Source organism: Rhineura floridana, chromosome 2 (assembly GCF_030035675.1).
Source record: "Rhineura floridana isolate rRhiFlo1 chromosome 2, rRhiFlo1.hap2, whole genome shotgun sequence".
Taxonomy (NCBI): Eukaryota; Metazoa; Chordata; class Lepidosauria; order Squamata; family Rhineuridae; genus Rhineura; species Rhineura floridana.
In genome coordinates this window covers 205,973,334-205,991,640 of record NC_084481.1, presented here as the reverse complement: position 1 = coordinate 205,991,640, position 18,307 = coordinate 205,973,334, and the positions used below count along the sequence as shown (strand labels likewise).

Below are 18,307 nucleotides of genomic sequence, written 5' to 3'. Positions count from 1 at the left end.
TTGATATTGCTACATTTCATTGCATTGCATTTCATTGTCCCCATGGTGCTTCTTTCTACACAGTAGATGGATTTCTATTCCTTGCACCTGTTATAAAAATGCCTGGAGCATCATGTGCTGCGGCTGTTGGCCTTCTGTTTTCTTAATAGCTCAGTGCATGCTTATAGGCACATGACCTGTTTCAGAGGGGTTTTTTTCTTGTAGAAGTCAAGCTTATTTCCTTATAGAACCACAATTTATTTAAAAGTATTTCCTTGTAGGAGATGAACTGGGTATAGTAACAACAAAAGACATGAGTTGTCAGTGTGACTCTAGCAAAGACTAGCTTTTTTTACCTATTCATGCCTAGAAACCGAAATGTTAGGTGTACTATAACTACCATGCATATAATTATTTTTTATACTTTCTGGCATCCACTTAATGCCCTCCAAATGTTTTGTATAACAACTCTCATTGGCCATGGTATGCATGCCTGTGGTGGCTGCCACTGATGGGAGTTGCAGTTCGATACATCTGGAGGCATCAGGTTGGGGAAGGCTCTTTTATGGGATAAATAAGCTGTCTCAATTTTAAATAGGGAACTTCATGGGACTCTGAGGGAGACTTGAAAACCTGTATAGCACTGAGTAACAGTAGTTAAAAAATTTAAAAGCACAGGTCATTCTCACAAACAAATCCTCAGTCTGGCTCAATTTGCATCTTTGCTTGTGTTTTGTTGGCAATGGTGGCTGTTGTTTCTGCATGACTCACAGCAGAAGTAAGAATGCTGGAGAGATGTGTGCTACTAACCTCAGTTTTGGGATGGTGCATTGGACTCTGATCACCCCATTTCATTGCAGCTAGCTGAGAACCCACTGCATACTCAGATATCTACAGTGTGAAGGGCAGACACTCATGTTTACTCTGGGCAAGACCAGTGTAGTATACTGGCTTTTAGACAGTATGGGTAGATTGTTGAAAGCAGGAATGAGCTGTTCTGTTCTTGGGAATCAGCTGTACCATTCAATAGCTCTTATTTAGTATGTTAAGATGCACTAGTGGTTAGAGTCTCCATCTAGGACCTGGGACACCAGGGTTCAAATCCTCACTCAGCCATGTAGTTCACTGGGTGATTTTGGGCCAGTCAATATATCTCAGCCTGTTGCGAAGAGAATAAAATGGAGACTGGGGCCAGAGACAATGTATGCCTTCTTGAGCAACTTGGAGAGAAAATTTGATATAAATATAATAATGATAACTAATAATGGAATTAAAACAACAATCAGGTTTTGTGAAAGTCTAATTCAGGAGTGGTCTTGTCAAATTTGATTGATTTAACTACAGCTTTAAGATCCATCACCCAAAAGAAGGTACAAAAGACATACACTTTTGTCCTCAAATGCAAAGATGTATTACTGAACACTAAAGTCCGGATCATTCAAACCATGGTATTCCTGATCTCTATGTATGGATGTGAAAGTTGGACAGTGAAAAAAGCGGGTAAGAGAAAAATCAACTCATTTGAAATGTGGTGTTGGAGGAGAGTTTTGCGCATTCCATGGACTGCGAAAAAGACAAATAATTGGGTGTTAGAACAAATTAAACCAGAACTGTCACTAGAAACTAAAATGATGAAACTGAGGTTATCATACTTTGGACACATAATGAGAACACATGATTCACTAGAAAAGACAATAATGCTGGGAAAAACAGAAGGTAGTAGAAAAAGAGGAAGGCCAAACAAGGGATCGATTGATTCCATAAAGAAAGCCACAGACCTGAACTTAAAAGATCTGAACAAGGTGGTTCATGACAGATGCTTTTGGAGGTCACTGATTCATAGGGTCGCCATAAGTCGTAGTCGACTTGAAGGCACATAACAACAGTAACAACCCACCCACATGCAACTTTGGAGGGGGTCCTTAGATAGAAAATCTGATGCCTTGTGGTGTATTCCTTTGTGTGTGTGTTTTCAGCATTCTGTGAAAATAAAGTAGATGTACAATCAATGGGGTAGGGAGGTACAGAGAAGGGGGAGTTTTCTTTTTGTTATGTATTGTTCCTTGTTTCTTCTCTGTAAAAAACAACAAAATACACACACACACACGGAAATTTACCCTTATTTAGTTGGAAAATGTCATTTTGTTAATTGCTTCTTTTATTGGAAACACTTGCCAATCTTCTGCAAATCACCCAGGGATCTTATTTATTTTATTAAAATATTAATGACTGGCACTCACATAAAATATCATTGATATGTACAACTATATATTCAAGTCAATAAACCACAAGATATTTACAAACAATTCAAAATAACCATAAAAATGACTGGCTTATCTTGAGTAAGTTTAAACAACTAAATAGGCCTGTCAGCATCAAATGGTCTTCAAGAAATATCTGAAAACTAGCAGCAAGGATAGCTGCCAAATCTGTGCTGGAAGAGTATTCCACAGCATGGGACTGGGGACACTTAATGCCCAACTTCTAGTTCAGGTGTGAGGAACCATTGGCCTTCCAGATATTGCTGAATTACAACTCCCATCAGCCCCAGCAGGCATAGCCAATGACCAGGGACTGATGGTAGTTGTAGTTCAGCAACATCTGGAGGGCCAAAAGTTCCCCACACATGTTCCATTTGAAGCAAATCAGGCTTCTGAAACATGGGGAATAACTTCCAGTAGATGCTGATTTGCCTTTTATCCCCCTCTGAGTAGATAATCCTAGCTTTCATTTTTTAAAAGAAGAACGAGGGAACAAAAATAAATTGTAGCTCTCATAGTTTTGGGCTAAGGTTAAATTTGGGCGGCAGAAATGTTCTTATACTACTGAATATGTTATACAGCACTGCTGTTTTAAAGCTATAGTAGCAGTTGTTACAAGCTCTGTACAATATGAACAAGAGAAAAGCCCCACTAGGGTGGTAATCAGAATAGCTACATGATTTTTAAAATAAAACTGGGAAAGCAACCTCTTTATGCATACGCGCCTGTTGAGCCATGGGGCAGTATGTGTCCAATTGGATAGGGCCCAAATTGCTTTAATCAGGTTAGTAACTAAAGGAATTATTACATATGTTGGATGAATTCACACATCCTGCTAAACCATGATTTATTAAACTATAGTTTATTGACCCAGTGTTGAGTGAACACTGCCCAGTGATTAATTATGGATTGTTTGCAGCTGACAGTCATGATCATAAGACATGGTTTGTTTGTTGGCTTATGAATCTTGGTTTGTTTTTAACTGTGGCTTGGCATTACATGCGAACATGTTTGATCTGTAAAAATGCCATAATTGGCAGAATCTTCTGCAGATGGTCCCAGCTTTGATAACTATACTCCAAAGGTATGCATACAGAGTTGGAAAAGAGCAAATTAATATAATCAGTATAATGGTCCATATCATCAGTCCATTTGTTTGTATTCTAAACACTTGAATGCTTATCTACAGAGAGTACATATAAATATAACTGGTAAATCTAAGGAAGATTTGTGCTTTATTGCTTAGAACCAGCTCACCTGAGCAGTGTGCAAGATTTGAAAGATGTGTTATGATCCTGGCATGATAACATGTCATGAATAGAATGGCTGAGTGGTCACAAGATGCGATTTGCTGTTAGCATAAGGATCCTGTTCAAAAGTAAAGTCACAGGAACAAAAAACATTACTTTGGAAGAGGCCCTTTGACTACAGTGTACAAGAACAGATTTATGCGGAGAAATGGGCTCCTACTGGGAGGAAGGGTAGAATATAAATCAAATAATAAATAAATAAATAAAATAAAATGATGGTTCATTAGAAAACAAAATCAAAACAAAACCCCGAAGCATGTTCATATTCCATAGCTCTGCTTTAGATGATGATGTTTGCAGTACATACATCCACACAGCCTTACTGAAGAAAGCAGGTTGATGGGGTAACATGGAATTCAGGGCCAGAAATGAAGTATTATTTCACATTTGTAGTAATATATGTAATCTAGCTGAGAACAGAACAGTCTGGTATTCTGCAGAACTCTAAGTTCTGCCTGTGGCTTTTTAGCAGTGAGTTATATATGGCAACAACTGCTAATAATTAAATATAGTGGGCAGTACTAGATTGAGGGCCAAAAAGAGAAATGGAGTGTCTGCAGAAAATATGTGGTATACCTGTCTTACTGCCTACTGATTGGGAATGGAAGGATCTATTTCAGTTCCCTCAGTTTTTCATTCTTAAATTCAGTTCTCCACATTTCTGTAGAGCTTGCAAATTTTTTTTTAAAAAAGATCCTCATGAAAATTCATCAGCATTTTAGTGTGCATTCCTCCTAATGAACACATTTTATATGCAGTTTTGACTAATGTACATACTTTTGCAAGCAATTTTCCATAATATAATGAAGGTGATCCAGTGGACATAGTGTACTTAGACTTTCAAAGAGCTTTTGACAAGGTACCTCACCGAAGACTTCTGAAGAAGCTTAGCAGTCATGGAATAAGAGGAGAGGTCCTCTTGTGGATAAGGAATTGGTTAAGAAGCAAAAAGCAGAGAGTAGGAATAAATGGACAGTTCTCCCAATGGAGGGCTGTAGAAAGTGGAGTCCCTCAAGGATCGGTATTGGGACCTGTACTTTTCAACTTGTTCATTAATGACCTAGAATTAGGAGTGAGCAGTGAAGTGGCCAAGTTGGCTGACGATACTAAATTGTTCAGGGTTGTTAAAACAAAAAGGGATTGCGAAGAGCTCCAAAAAGACCTCTCCAAACTGAGTGAATGGGCGGAAAAATGGCAAATGCAATTCAATATTAACAAGTGTCAAATTATGCATATTGGAGCAAAAAATCTGAATTTCACATATACGCTCATGGGGTCTGAACTGGCGTTGACCGACCAGGAGAGAGACCTCGGGGTTGTAGTGGACAGCACGATGAAAATGTCGACCCAGTGTGCGGCAGCTGTGAAAAAGGCAAATTCCATGCTAGCGATAATTAGGAAAGGTATTGAAAATAAAACAGCCGATATCATAATGCCGTTGTATAAATCTATGGTGTGGCCGCATTTGGAATACTGTGTACAGTTCTGGTCACCTCATCTCAAAAAGGATATTATAGAGTTGGAAAAGGTTCAGAAGAGGGCAACCAGAATGATCAAGGGGATGGAGTGACTCCCTTACGAGGAAAGGTTGCAGCATTTGGGGCTTTTTAGTTTAGAGAAAAGGCATGTCAGAGGAGCAGGGCCGGTTCTAAAGGGCAGCCAGGTTGGGCAGTGGCCCGAGGGCCCCGGAGCTACAGGGCCCTTGGCTCCCCTTCCGCGATCCGCGCCTCCCCCACACACCCCACTTACCTGTCAACTGGCTTTTTAGCATTGCCCTTAATGAAGATGGCGGCCGCAGCTTCCCTAAGGTACTGAAGCCGCTGCCGCCATCTTAGTTGATGGCAGAGATGTGCGCGAGTAGCATGCACGTGTGCCATCAATAAAGATGGTGGCGGAGGCTTCATTCCCCTTAGGGAAACTGCGGCCACCATCTTCATTAAGGGCAATGGTAAAGGCTAGATAGGTGGGGGGGCGTGCAGGGGGCCATGTGTGCGTGCAGGGGGCCATGTGTGCGTGCGTACGTGCACGCACGCACGCACGCACACCCACCCACCGGGGGGCCAAGACAAACTGATGCCCAAGGGCCCCTGCATGCCTGGAGCCGGCCCTGCAGAGGAGACATGATAGAAGTGTTTAAAATTATGCATGGCACTGAGAAAGTAGATAGAGAAAAGTTTTTCTCCCTCTCTCATAATACTAGAACTCGTGGACATTCAAAGAAGCTGAATGTTGGAAGATTCAGGACAGACAAAAGGAAATACTTCTTTACTCAATGCATAGTTAAACTATGGAATTTGCTCCCACAAGATACAGTAATGACCACCAGCTTGGATGGCTTTAAAAGAAGATTAGACAAATTCATGGAGGACAGGGCTATCAATGGCTACTAGCCATGATGGCTGTGCTCTGCCACCCTAGTCAGAGGCAGCATGCTTCTGAAAACCAGTTGCCAGAAGCCTCAGGAGGGGAGAGTTTTCTTGCACTCGGGTCCTGCTTGCGGGCTTCCCCCAGGCACCTGGTTGGCCACTGTGAGAACAGGATGCTGGACTAGATGGGCCACTGGCCTGATCCAGCAGGCTCTTCTTATGTTCTTATGTTTGTATGTTATTTTTCACTAATATATGTTTATGCACAATTTCCCTCATATATGCATTTTTGTAAACACTGTTTGGCTGGAGGACTTTGCTGCCCCTACTCTAGACACTTCTCCTTTTGGGAAATAACTACTAGGATTTTGGACAGGCAGTGATTTGTTCTACTCCATCTGTTATAAGGGAAATATTTTAGACAGTACGTTTTAAGTAAGACTCCAGTTGTTGTCATAAAGTATTCTTAATGTTTTCCTACTGTGGTCCTTAATATTTATTTATTACATTTATATACCGCTCTATAGCCAAAGCTCTCTGGGCGGTTTACAAAAATTAAAAACATTGAACATTAAAAACAAATATACAATTTTTAAAACCATACAAAGCTTAAAACAATAAAGCACAGATAAACCAGGTAAAAGACCTGAGGTCAAAGTTCAGCACATGCTGTTAGAATGCCTGGGAGAAAAGGAAAGTCTTGATCTGGTGCCGAAAAGATAACAATGTTGCCGCCAGACGAACTTCATCGGGAAGATCATTCCATAATTTGGGTGCCACCATTTAAAGGGCCTCTCCCTTGTTGCCAGCCTCCTGGCTTCCCTTGGAGTAGGCACCCAGAGGAGGATCTTTGCTGTTGAGCATAGCGTACAGGTGGGTTCGTGTCGGAAGAGCCCTTTCATCAGGTATTGTGGTCCCAAGCTGTGTAAAGCTTTATAGGTTAAAACCAGCACCTTGAATCGGGCTCAGAAACATATAGGCAGCCAATGCAAGTGGGCCAGAATCAGTATTATATGTTCGAACCGTCTGGTCCCTGTTACCAATCTGGCCGCTGCATTCTGCACAAGCTGCAGTTTCCAAACTGTCTTCAAAGGTAGCCCTATGTAGAGCACATTGCAGTAATCTAATTTGGAGGTTACCAGAGCGTGGACAACTGAAACCAGGCTATTCCTGTCCAGATAGGGGCGTGGCTGGGCCACCAACCGAAGTTGATAGAAGGCACTCCATGCCACCGAGGCTACCTGAGCCTCGATTGACAGAGATGGTTCTAGGAGAACCCCCGAACTACAAACCTGCTCCATCAGGGGGAGTGCAACCCCATCCATATATAGCACCATTCTGAGCAAATTAAACAGATGTAGTGCATCTTGCACATTTATATATGTGAGTGGATGCCCCAGATTAACATAAAACAGGTCCCCTGCTTACAGTAAAGCACAAGATTCTAAGAACGTTGAATTCTCTGGATTCTGAGGACATTTTATAGATGAAAGCAGGCTATTAGAAGAGGTAAGAGGAAATTGCATGGCTACAGTATCTTTAGTGATGCTAGTTCAAGGCAGTTTTAGACAGTAATTCAGCCTTGTAAATAAACCCACAAAAATGACTAGCGTTTAAATGTTTTTACTAGCCTACATTGCCATGCTGGCTTCGTAGGAAGGAGAGCCTCTCCACTCCATAGCCAGCATGGCAATGCAGACTACTTTCTTACTAGACAAGTAAAATGTTTGTCTTCCATCAAACAGGTTAAGTGTGTTCCAGTTTGTTCTAAATAAAATGGCTTTGGTCACCATCCTTTGTGTTAAGAGTACATTTTACAATCACCACAGTATTATTATTTTGCACTCAATCTCCCCACACCAGAATGACAACAGTAATTAGTACATTTACACAATCATAAATCCCAGGTTAAATCTATTACCTTTATCAACAAGCGGCCAGACTCACAGGATCCAAAAAGAGATACATGTCCCTGTATACCTTTGAATAAAGCCACACCCTGTTTCAGCATAATTAATTGCCATGTTTGGAGGTAAACTGCAGCAGGATTAGAAAACACATTTTTTAAAAGTGATCATAGAATCATAGAATAGTAGAGTTGGAAGGGGCCTATAAGGCAATCAAGTCCAACCCCCTGCTCAATGCTCTACTATTCTATGATTCTAATAGCATTTTTAAGTTATCATTGTAAGCTGCCTTCACCATAGGATGAGGAGAGATATAAATATATTAATTAATTTAACAAATATGACCAGAGTGAGCCTAATCCACATTACCCGCAATGAAGCAACCACCACTTGAGTTTTATTTCAGGACAATCCACTTATAAGAATTACACTGAACAGTGCAGAAACTGGGTAATAAATGCTATGAAAATTAAAGAAAAATATTTCACTTAAATTCCTGTGTTCTCATTTGAAGTGATGGTTAATTTTCAGGGCTGATTTCTACTTTGGTTTCTTGGTTGTACTTCTCCAGCTTGTGTTAGAAGCAGTAATGGCCGCAGAATTCATCAAGAACTGTTGCAGTACATGTTTCTATGTTCAGAAAGAAAAGCACGATGGTAAGTTCAGCATGTTAATTCTGGCATGCGTATATTGGTAGCTTTCTTTATGGAACTAAAAGTCTATGCAATCATTTTGATCACTAAAAAAACTGTGTTTTTTCTAGAGCACTAGCCTTTTAAATTTTTGCCATGTTTTAATGATGTTAGTTGGGGTGAAATGTGTAAATATCCAATTGTGAAGTCACAATATCCGATCTTACAAAGTTGAAAACCAACTATGAATAAAATTTAGGTCTGCAGCCCTTGTTGTAGTTATGTGCCTTCAAGTAGATTACGACTTAAAATCATAGAATCATTGAACAGTAGAGTTGGAAGGGGCCTATAAGGCCATCAGGTCCAACCCCCTGCTCAATGCAGGAATCCAAATCAAAGCATTCCTGACAGATGGCTGCCCAGCTGCCTCTTGAATGCCTCCTGTGTCGGAGAGCCCGCTACCTCTCTAGGTAATTGGTTCCATTGTCGTATGGCTCTAACAGTTAGGAAGTTTTTCATGATGTCCAGTTGAAAAGGCTTCCTGCAACTTGAGCCCATTATTCCATGTCCTGCACTCTGGGAAGAGAAGAGATCCTGGCCCTCCTCTATGTAACAACCTTTCATATACTTGAAGAGTGCTGTCATATCTCCCCTCAGTCTTCTCCAGGCTAAACATGCCCAGTTCTTTCAGTCTCTCCTCATAGGGCTTTGTTTCCAGTCCCCTGATCATCCTTGTTGCCCTCCTCTGAATCAGTTCCACTTTGTCTGCATCCTTCTTGAAGTGCGGAGACCAGAACTGGACGCAGTACTCAAGATGAGGCCTAACCAGTGCTGAATAGAGGGGAACTATGACTTATGGCGACCCTATGAATCAGTGCTCTCCAACAGCATCTGTTGTGAACCACCCTGTTCAGACCTTGTAAGTTCAGGTCTGTGGCTTCCTTTATGGAACCAATCCATCTCTTGTTTGGCCTTCCTCTTTTTCTACTCCCTTCTGTTTTTCCTAGCATTATTGTCTTTTCTAGGGAATCATGTGTTCTCATTATGTGTCCAAAGTATGATAACCACAGTTTCATCATTTTAGTTTCTAGTGACAGTTCTGGTTTAATTTATTCTAACACCAATTATTTGTCTTTTTCGCAGTCCATGGTATGCGCAAAGCTCTTCTCCAACACCACATTTCAAATGAATTTATTCTTCTCTTATCCACCTTTTTCACTGTCCAACTTTCACATCCATACATAGAAATCAGGAATACCATGATCTGAATGATCCGGACTTTAGTGTTCAGTGATGTTCAGTGATACATCTTTGCATTCGAGGACCTTTTCTAGTTCTCTCATAACTGCCCTCCCCAGTCCTAGCCATCTTCTGATTTCTTGACTATTGTCTCCATTTTGGTTAATGACTGTGCCCAGGTATTGATAATCTTGACAAGTTCAGTGTCTTCATTGTCAACTTTAAAGTTACATAAATCTTCTGTTGTCATTACTTTAGTCTTTTTGATGTTCAGCTGCAGTCCTGCTTTTGTGCTTTCCTTTTATCTTTCATCAGCATTTGTTTCAAATCATTACTGGTTTCTGCTAGTAGTATGGTATCATCTGCATATCTTAAATTATTGATATTTCTCCCTTCAGTTTTCACACCTCCTTCATCTTGATCCAATCCCGCTTGCCGTATAATATATTCTGCATATAGATTAATCAAACAGGGTGATAAAATACACCCCTGTCTCACACCCTTCCCAATTGGGAACCAGTCGGTTTCTCCATATTCTGTCCTTACAGTAGCCTCTTTTCCAGAGTATAGGTCAGCCTTTCCCAACTAGTGGGCCACCAGATGTTGTTGGACCACAATTCCCATCTTTCCTGACCATTGGCAATGCTGGCTGACGCTGATGGGAGTTGTGGTCCAACAACACCTGGTGGCCCACTAGTTGGGAAAGGCTGGTATAGATTGTGCATCAGGACAATCAGATGCTGTGGTACCCCCATTTCTTTTAAAGCATTCCATAGTTTTTCATGATCTACACAGTCAAAGGCTTTGCTCCAATCTATAAAGCACAGGGTGATTTTCTTCTGAAATTCCTTGCTCCGTTCCATTATCAAACGTATGTTTGCGATATGATCTCTGGTGCCTCTTCCCTTTATCAATCCAGCTTGGACATCTGGCATTTCTTACTCCATATATGGTAAGAGCCTTTGTTGTAGAATCTTGAGCATTACTTTACTTGCATGGGATATTAAGGCAATAGTTTGAAAATTACTGCATTCCCTGGGATCCCCTTTCTTTGGAATTGGGATATATATTCAACACTTCCAGTCTGTGGGCCATTGTTTAGTTTTCCATATTTCTTGACAAATTTTTGTCAAAATCTAGACAGATTCACTCTCAGTAGCTTGTAGGAACTCTATTGGTATGCCATCAGTTCCTGGTAATTTGTTTCTTCCAAGTATTTTAAGAGCAGCGTTCACCTCGCATTCTAAAATTTCTGGTTCTTCATCATACGGTTCCTCCATGAATGAATCTGTCATCCGGGCATGTTCTTTAGTGTATTGCTTCCATCTTCCTTTTATTTCATCTCAGTTAGTGGGTGTGTTCCCCTGTTGATTATTCAACATCCCTGCTCTTGGTTTAAATTTCCCTTTCATTTCTGTAATCTTTTGGAATAGGGCTCTTGTTCTTCCCTTTTTGTTGTCCTATTTCTATACAATAGCTATTGTAATTCTCTTTGTCCCTAAGTACTAGTCGCTGTATTGTTCCATTTACAATTTTGACCGTGTTTCTATCTTCTTTTGCTTTTGCTTTCCTTCTCTCTTTAACCATTTTAACAGTTTCTTCAGTCATCCATTGAGGTCTTTCTCTCTTTTTAACTAGAGGTATTGTCTTTTTGCATTCTTCCCTGATAATGTCCCTGACTTCACTCCATAGTTCTTCTGGTTCTCTGTCAACTACGTTGAAAGCCTCAAACCTGTTCCTTATTTGATCTTTATATTCTTCTGGGATGTTAGTTAAATTGTATTTTGGCATTATGGTTGCTTTGTTGTTCTTCTTTAGCTTTACTCTGATTTTCGATATGACCAGTTCATGATCTGTACCGCGGTCTGCTCCTGGTCTTGTTTTCGCAGAAAGTATGGAAGTTCTCCATCTATTGCTACCAATTATATAATCAATTTGATTCCTATACTGACCATTTGGTGATGTCCATGTGTACAGTCTTCTTTTTGGTTGTTCAAAAAATGTGTTCGCAAAAGAACAAATTGGCTTCACAGAATTTAGTAAGTCTTTCTCCTGCTTCATTTCTGTCTCCTAAGCCCCATTTCCCCACAATTACTAGTGCTTCTCTGTTTCATCCTTTTGCATTCCAGTCCCCCATGATTATCAGTGCATCTTGTTTTGGTGTGTGATCAATTTCCTCCTGTACTTCTGCATAAAATCTCGCCAATTCCTCTTCTTCTGCATTTGCCATTGGAGCATAGACTTGGATGATGGTTATGTTAATAAGTTTCCATTTAATCTTATTGATATCACTCGCTCAGATCTTGCATTGCAGCTCTTAATTGCTTTTGCTACATCATTTCTCGCTATTAAAGCAACCCCTTCTCTTCTTAATTTCTCGTTTCCTGCATAAAATATTTTGTAGTTGAAAATGTCCCATTCCTGTCTATTTTAATTCACTCACGCCAAGTATTCCATTTCCTGCTTGACAATTTCTAACTTTCCCTGGTTCGTGCTTCTCACATTCCATGTTCCTATTGTGTGCGTCGTACAACTCCAGACTCCCCTTTCGCATCTGTGCGCATCAGCCTCTGGGCTTCCTTTTGGCTTTGACCCAGCTGCATCATTAGTCACAGCGCTACTCGTACTTGTCCTTTGTTCTTCCCCAGTAGCTTGGTGAGTGCCTTCTGACCTGGGGATCTCTTCCAGCACTATCTCGTGTTGCATTTTGGATACTCTGTTCATAGGGCTTTCGTGGTAAGAGGTATTCAGAGGTAGTTTATAATAATAATAATAATAATAATAATATTAAATTTATTAGTCGCCCATCTGGCTGGATGTCCAGCCACTCTGGGCGACGTACAAGATAAAAACAATACATTAAAATGTCAACATTTAAAACCATAACAATAAAAACCTAACCCACCCCAAAAGCCTGCCTGAAGAGCGGCGGAAGCTCATCATAGAAGGGGCATGGCGATCATTTGGGAGAGAGTTCCACAGGGTGGGGGCCACTATTGAAAAAGCCCTCTCTCTAGTCCTCACCAGTCTAGCTGTTTTAACTGGTGGGATCGAGAGAAGGTCTTCTGAGGCTGATCTTGTTGAGCGGCATCCCTGACGATGCTGGAGGCGCTCCTTCAGATAGTTTACCATTGCCTTCCTCTGAGTTTGGATGCATCTTAGTCTGGTGTCTCAGCTTTGACCATTCTGCCTTGGGTGCCCCTGCTAGGAGTCAAGCCTCTTGGTCTAGACTCCTGACGGCATTGCTCTTAGCTTCTTCAACACTCTCAAACCCCCTCACTACGTTAAGGTGTGCATGCTAAAGGGAGGTGCAGCCCTTAAATCTGTTCAATTTGACTAAAAAAGGCATCCTTGACTTAAACACATTTAAAACAACAATCCTCATTCCTTTCAGCCAAGGATTTCTGTTTGCGCAACAGAACTTCCCCTGCTCTCCTCTCCCTGTGAGCACCTTATGCCTCCCCAGATCTGGTCCAGAATAGTTTTAGGGGCCACATGGGGAGTGGAGAGGGAGGGGAAGTTCCGTTGCAGAGTCAAAAGTCCTTGTGCTGATGTAACAAGTGCTTTTAATACTGCTTTATATTTTTAATATGAAAACTGCAGATGGTAGGCATTGTATTGTGCTGTTGATTGATCTAAGACTATTTTCATCCGGTGGCAGCCCTAATACCAATGCATATAAGATTGGAATGATATCTGTTGTTGAGCGAATGGAAGACAAACTCATGCAATAAATATTTCCTCCTTCTTTCTCCCACCTGCAGCCCCTCAAATTCTCCAAAATGCTGTGTAGGGGGGAATTTACCAATTTTGTGGGATAATTTGTACAATACCACAGTAGGAGGAGGAAAATTGCCTTTAGGTGGTACTGGGGACTTCGGGGAGGAGAAGCAGGGAGGAAAATGTTCACTGTGCATACTTGTCTTCCATTCACACTGTGGTGGATTTTGTCCATTATTTGTATCTTTGAATCTGGTGGTTGCATGTAACTTGTGTTTTGTTGGCTAATTACCTTGTCATAACTGCAGAAGCTTAAGAGCTCCCCCCCCTCTCTCTCCCATTCTGTAGCAGAGCACATTTTTTATATTTGTGTGCATGTGGGAGGGAGGGGGAGGCGAGAGACTGGAATAGATATGGGATTACTTAATCCAGGATATTAGAGTTATTTTTTCATGCTTTTGCTAAGTATCCTACATACTGTGAAGGTTGCAATTTAAATTTTGCATTTGTAGTTTTGAGTTAATTGGCAGCTTATCTTTCAATAATCACCTTCTGAAACCCTCTCTGAATGAGCTGTGTAACTGTGAAAAAGATTGGGTTACAAAACTTTAGAATCACTGCAAATGCTCCCGAGATTGATATACTTAGCCCTCTCTCCGGATGCTGTCAACAGGATGGAAAACCCTATTCATCTCTGATCCTGTTCAAAACACAAAAGATCACTTCAGACTGTTCATTCAAGGCTGAATGTGCTTGTCATGCTTTTTATGTTAAATAACAGGTTCTCTGGAGAAGGAGTCTGAAGTTACAGCCAAATATAGATCAAATGTTGTGGAGAAGCCTCCCTTGTCTTCTGTGTCGGTGAAACGTCAGGTTGGCTGTTCAGAAGATTATCTTCTTTCCAAGCTCCCACCAGGTGGCAAGGATGTACCCTTTGTGGTCCCTCAGTTCAAGCTTGCCTACATTCAGCCCAGGAATCTTGGTAATCCACACCTTGGAGGAATTCAAGGTAAAGTGCAGGAAGAAAACAGAATGAACTTAAAAGCAGGCTTTTGGTGGGCTGGCCTTAGATGCCTTTCTAAAAGCTTGTGTATGCAAGTGGGGAATATCCTATGTTGTTTCCGAAGCAGTCAGTTGAGTTGAGCTGGTGACCCCTGCCTTCCTCTGCAATGAATTCTAACTTGCTTAAGACCTAGAGTGGTATTCAGTGTTAGTTCTACTCCGAGTAGATACATTTAAGTTAGTAAATATGACTAACTTAGATTCACTAATTTCAGTGGGTCTACTCTGAGTAGGACTTAGTGGAAGACAAACTCTTGCTCAGTGTTTCAGGCCACTGTGTGCCTTTGGGGAATTCTGCACAACATGCAGCTCTTAAGACTGGGCTCCTGCTGAGAGGGTGGGATATAAATCAAATAATAAATAAATTAATGAGACTAAAGACAACTACCCTCCTGCTGTTTGTGTCACCATTTGCACCAGAAAGAAAGCTCCTGACTTCTGCTAAGAATGTTTTCAGTCTCTTTGGCTTCTGATTCACCCAGCTGAACACACGAGCCAAGCAGAGGTTTGAAGTTAGTTAGGGTGGTTATTCCTTACAACCTCTTCAGATAATTAGGCCTGTGTTCTTCAGACTGTAGTTTGTCTTCCACCTGTTTTTATTTCTACAGCCTAGCACAGTGGGAAGGAGAGCCTGGCTGGGAGTCCAGAGTCTGTGAGTTCAAATCCCCACTCGTGTCTCCTGGGTGTAAAGGGCCAGCTAAAGATCAGCCCCACAGTGAGCGGCTCAGGGGTTACATGCCCTGCCACTTGTGCAGCCGTGGGCAAGCTGCATAGTCCCAAGGAGCCCAGTTGCCCCCCAGCTGGCAGTTGTGGACAAGGAAGGGACTGGCTTGTGCAGCTGTGGCAAGCTGAGCAGGCCCTAGTCAGCTGGGCAGGACTAGCCTCAGAGGGAGGCAGTGGTAAACCCCCTCTGAATACCGTTTACCATAAATACTCTATTCATAGGGTAGCCATAAGTCGGGATCAACTTGAAGCAGTACATTTCCATTTCAGTCTGGGTTGGATGGTACAACCAAGGTCTTGTTTCATGCAGATACGATTCCCCTGACAATGTGTTCTTGTGTGTGTGTGTGTGTGTGTGTGTGTGTGTGTGAAGCTCCTCCCTCCTCCCCCAGTACTTTGAGTAAGGAAACAATATCTTATTGTGAAATTTATGCACCTCAAGGAATCTCAGGCCAGGGAGTGTTTTGCAAGCCAGGAGGTTTACTATTCAATGCATTGCTGGTCTTGAGATCTGGAAAACAACCCAAATATTTTGTGCACTGGAAAAGTTAGCCCTTACATGTTTAAAGCTAAAAGTCTTAAAGTAAAAAGTGAGATCCTGCAGAATTAAGGCTATCAAAAATATATTCTGTGCCTGCTAATTTAAAGCATACAGAATGCTTGGAATCTCTCCCCCTCTTCTGCAATGCTTTTCTGGAACAGATCTAACTTTTCTAACCACATTGATGAATTTCATTCTTCAAAAGTATGCTTTAGTAGTTTTAGTGGTAATAAATAGTGGTAATAAATAGCTATATAATGTAGAAAATATGGATAGTAGATCAACTATGTATTAATATAAATTTTACCTTTCATTATAAATTGTGCAGTGTCTGGAAAAATATGGTATAATCTTTTAACCTTTTTTTCCAGTCTCCCAAGTCTTTCTTTTATTAAACCTGCACAAGATTTTCTTCACTATTCTAGTCGTCTTCTTGTGCTCTCTGCCACTTTTTCTTCTCATTACTGACAATAATTCCAGACATTAAGTACCTTGCTTATAGCCCCAAGGCAGATTACAGTCACATTTCGTTGTGATTATTTCGATTATTTTACCCAAGAGCCTTTCCATTCCTTTTGGCACTATCATCAGAAGTGAGGAAACCACACGATAGAACTCATGCATTAGATCTAAAAGTGGTCAGCCATTCAGAGGAAAGCTGCATGTTTCTGTTGTGCAGGAATACTAGGATAATGAAGCCTCACTGCCATCTAGTCATTACTGTTGTTCAGGCCCTGTCTCCTCTTTTCAACCTTGGACAGGGTATATGTTACAAGGCAAGCTTTAGGTACCCTGGGTTCAGTCCTGTCCCCACTCACCTGAGAGTAAGCCCTGCTGAACTCAGTGGGACTTACTTCTGAGTAGACGTATATGGGATTGTACTGCATCTGTTTACCTAGTAATGTTAATATTAGGTGTTCAGTGTAGTTGGGGAAACATTTAAAAAACACTTGCTGCGTATGTGTATTTGCCCATATCTATGCAGAATTGGCAGGTCAGTAATTTGTTGCCTGGTAGAACCACTTCTGTTATTCTGCTGAGGTAGGTAATAATAAACACTCCTTAATGCGATGCCTGATGCATGGCATACTTGCAGGGGTATGTGCTTTTCATATGGCAGCAGTGTATCTAGATCAGCTCTCTGACTGCATACTTCCTTGGACATGAACCAGCTCACTTCTGTGTTCTGCATGACGCTGAGTATACCTTACCACTGACACAAAATAAATGTCAAGTAGCAGTTCCAACTGAAATAGTAGGGTACACAGGCCAATTTTTAATGTAATTTTTATTCCTCTGCCAATAACTATGCAAAGTAACGTACCTCCCTTCTCTATATTTGTTTTCATCTTTTTATGAATGTAATATTCCTTGGTATCAATACATGGTGAAAGTATTTGGATCCTGGAAAACCTTTTATATTTTTACAAGATTTCCCAAGTCAGCTACTGACCTTTACACAGACATGCAACCTAGGAAGAGGAACCATCTGTTTTTGGACTCTGTAGACTGACCTGCTCATACGTTATGTAACACTTAAGTGAAGCGCTAAGTTGCCTAATAATATGATTAATGCTTTGCAGAGTCTGCTATAACATCATTTGGTGACCGGAAAGCAGAACTTTCCAGTGCATACCAGCAAAGACCTCTTGTTGATGTGGTGTATAACCCATTCTATATGCAGCGGCAGCAGCCTCCTCTCTCTCCAGATTTGACTCGGTGTCGCCCAGAAAACTCTGACAATAGAAAACTATATGGGTCAGGTAAAAAAATAAACAAGTTGCAACGCTGCATTATTTCCCCCACTTCTCTTCACTGTCTGCAGGTGGAATAAATGATCAATATGTGACCTTGTATAGTCCAGAGGGTAGTGTTGCATTTGGATCTGAAAGACTTGGCTTCAGAGGCCCTCTTTAACCATGAACTCAGTTGCCTTTGGGAGTGTACCATTGTTCCTTGGCTTTTTTAGAACCAGGGTGGTTGTCAAGACAAGGCATGACGGTTTTGTCCATGGAATGTGTAAATGCTTAAAATGACCTAGGTCTGTCTCCTGGGTGCTTGGTCCTCAGAGTTTTTTTCAATTGCTGTGGAGGTAGACAGCATTGTGTGCATGCTTAATATGGACAGCCATGAATATTGGGCAGATACAGTAACTATTTGCAATAGATATACTTTATTGCAGACATAGGGCAGTATTCAACTGACTTGTCCCACTAGTGCAATGATATTCCCCTCCTCTCCCCCTATATGCACCTCATGCCCACCCAAATTTGCCCCAGAGGGTTGGGTGAACCCCTAGAACAGATTTAGGGTGCTTCTGGAGGGAGGAGGAAGGAAAGTCCCATTGTACAGGCAGAAGTCCTTGCACTGATGGAACTATTTACTTAGTGCTATGTTGGATACAACCCATAATAATGAAATAAAAACCTATGAGAATAAAATTATACCATTCAGCTACAATGCCCACAATCACACACCCATCCATATCGCTCAATACAAAACCCCAGCCAGTTAATTTGTACATTGGAGACTGCTGACCAGATAAAAACTCATACAGCCTTAGAATT

The 18,307-nt window shown here is 41.2% G+C and overlaps 1 protein-coding gene across 4 annotated transcripts in view; it reads left to right on the top strand.

Moving 5' to 3' along the window:
* TC2N (tandem C2 domains, nuclear) overlaps positions 1-18,307 on the top strand; it is a 70,783-nt gene that overhangs the window by 30,496 nt on the left and 21,980 nt on the right. For 2 of the 4 annotated variants that reach the window (XM_061613250.1, XM_061613249.1), the window contains exons 2-4: positions 8,395-8,479; positions 14,196-14,423; positions 17,324-17,503. In XM_061613250.1, the coding sequence (XP_061469234.1) occupies positions 8,395-8,479; positions 14,196-14,423; positions 17,324-17,503 (493 nt within the window). Of the gene's footprint in view, positions 1-8,354; positions 8,480-14,195; positions 14,424-17,323; positions 17,504-18,307 lie in introns of all 4 variants that reach the window. The other 2 variants (XM_061613248.1, XM_061613247.1) reach the window with 1 other exon arrangement.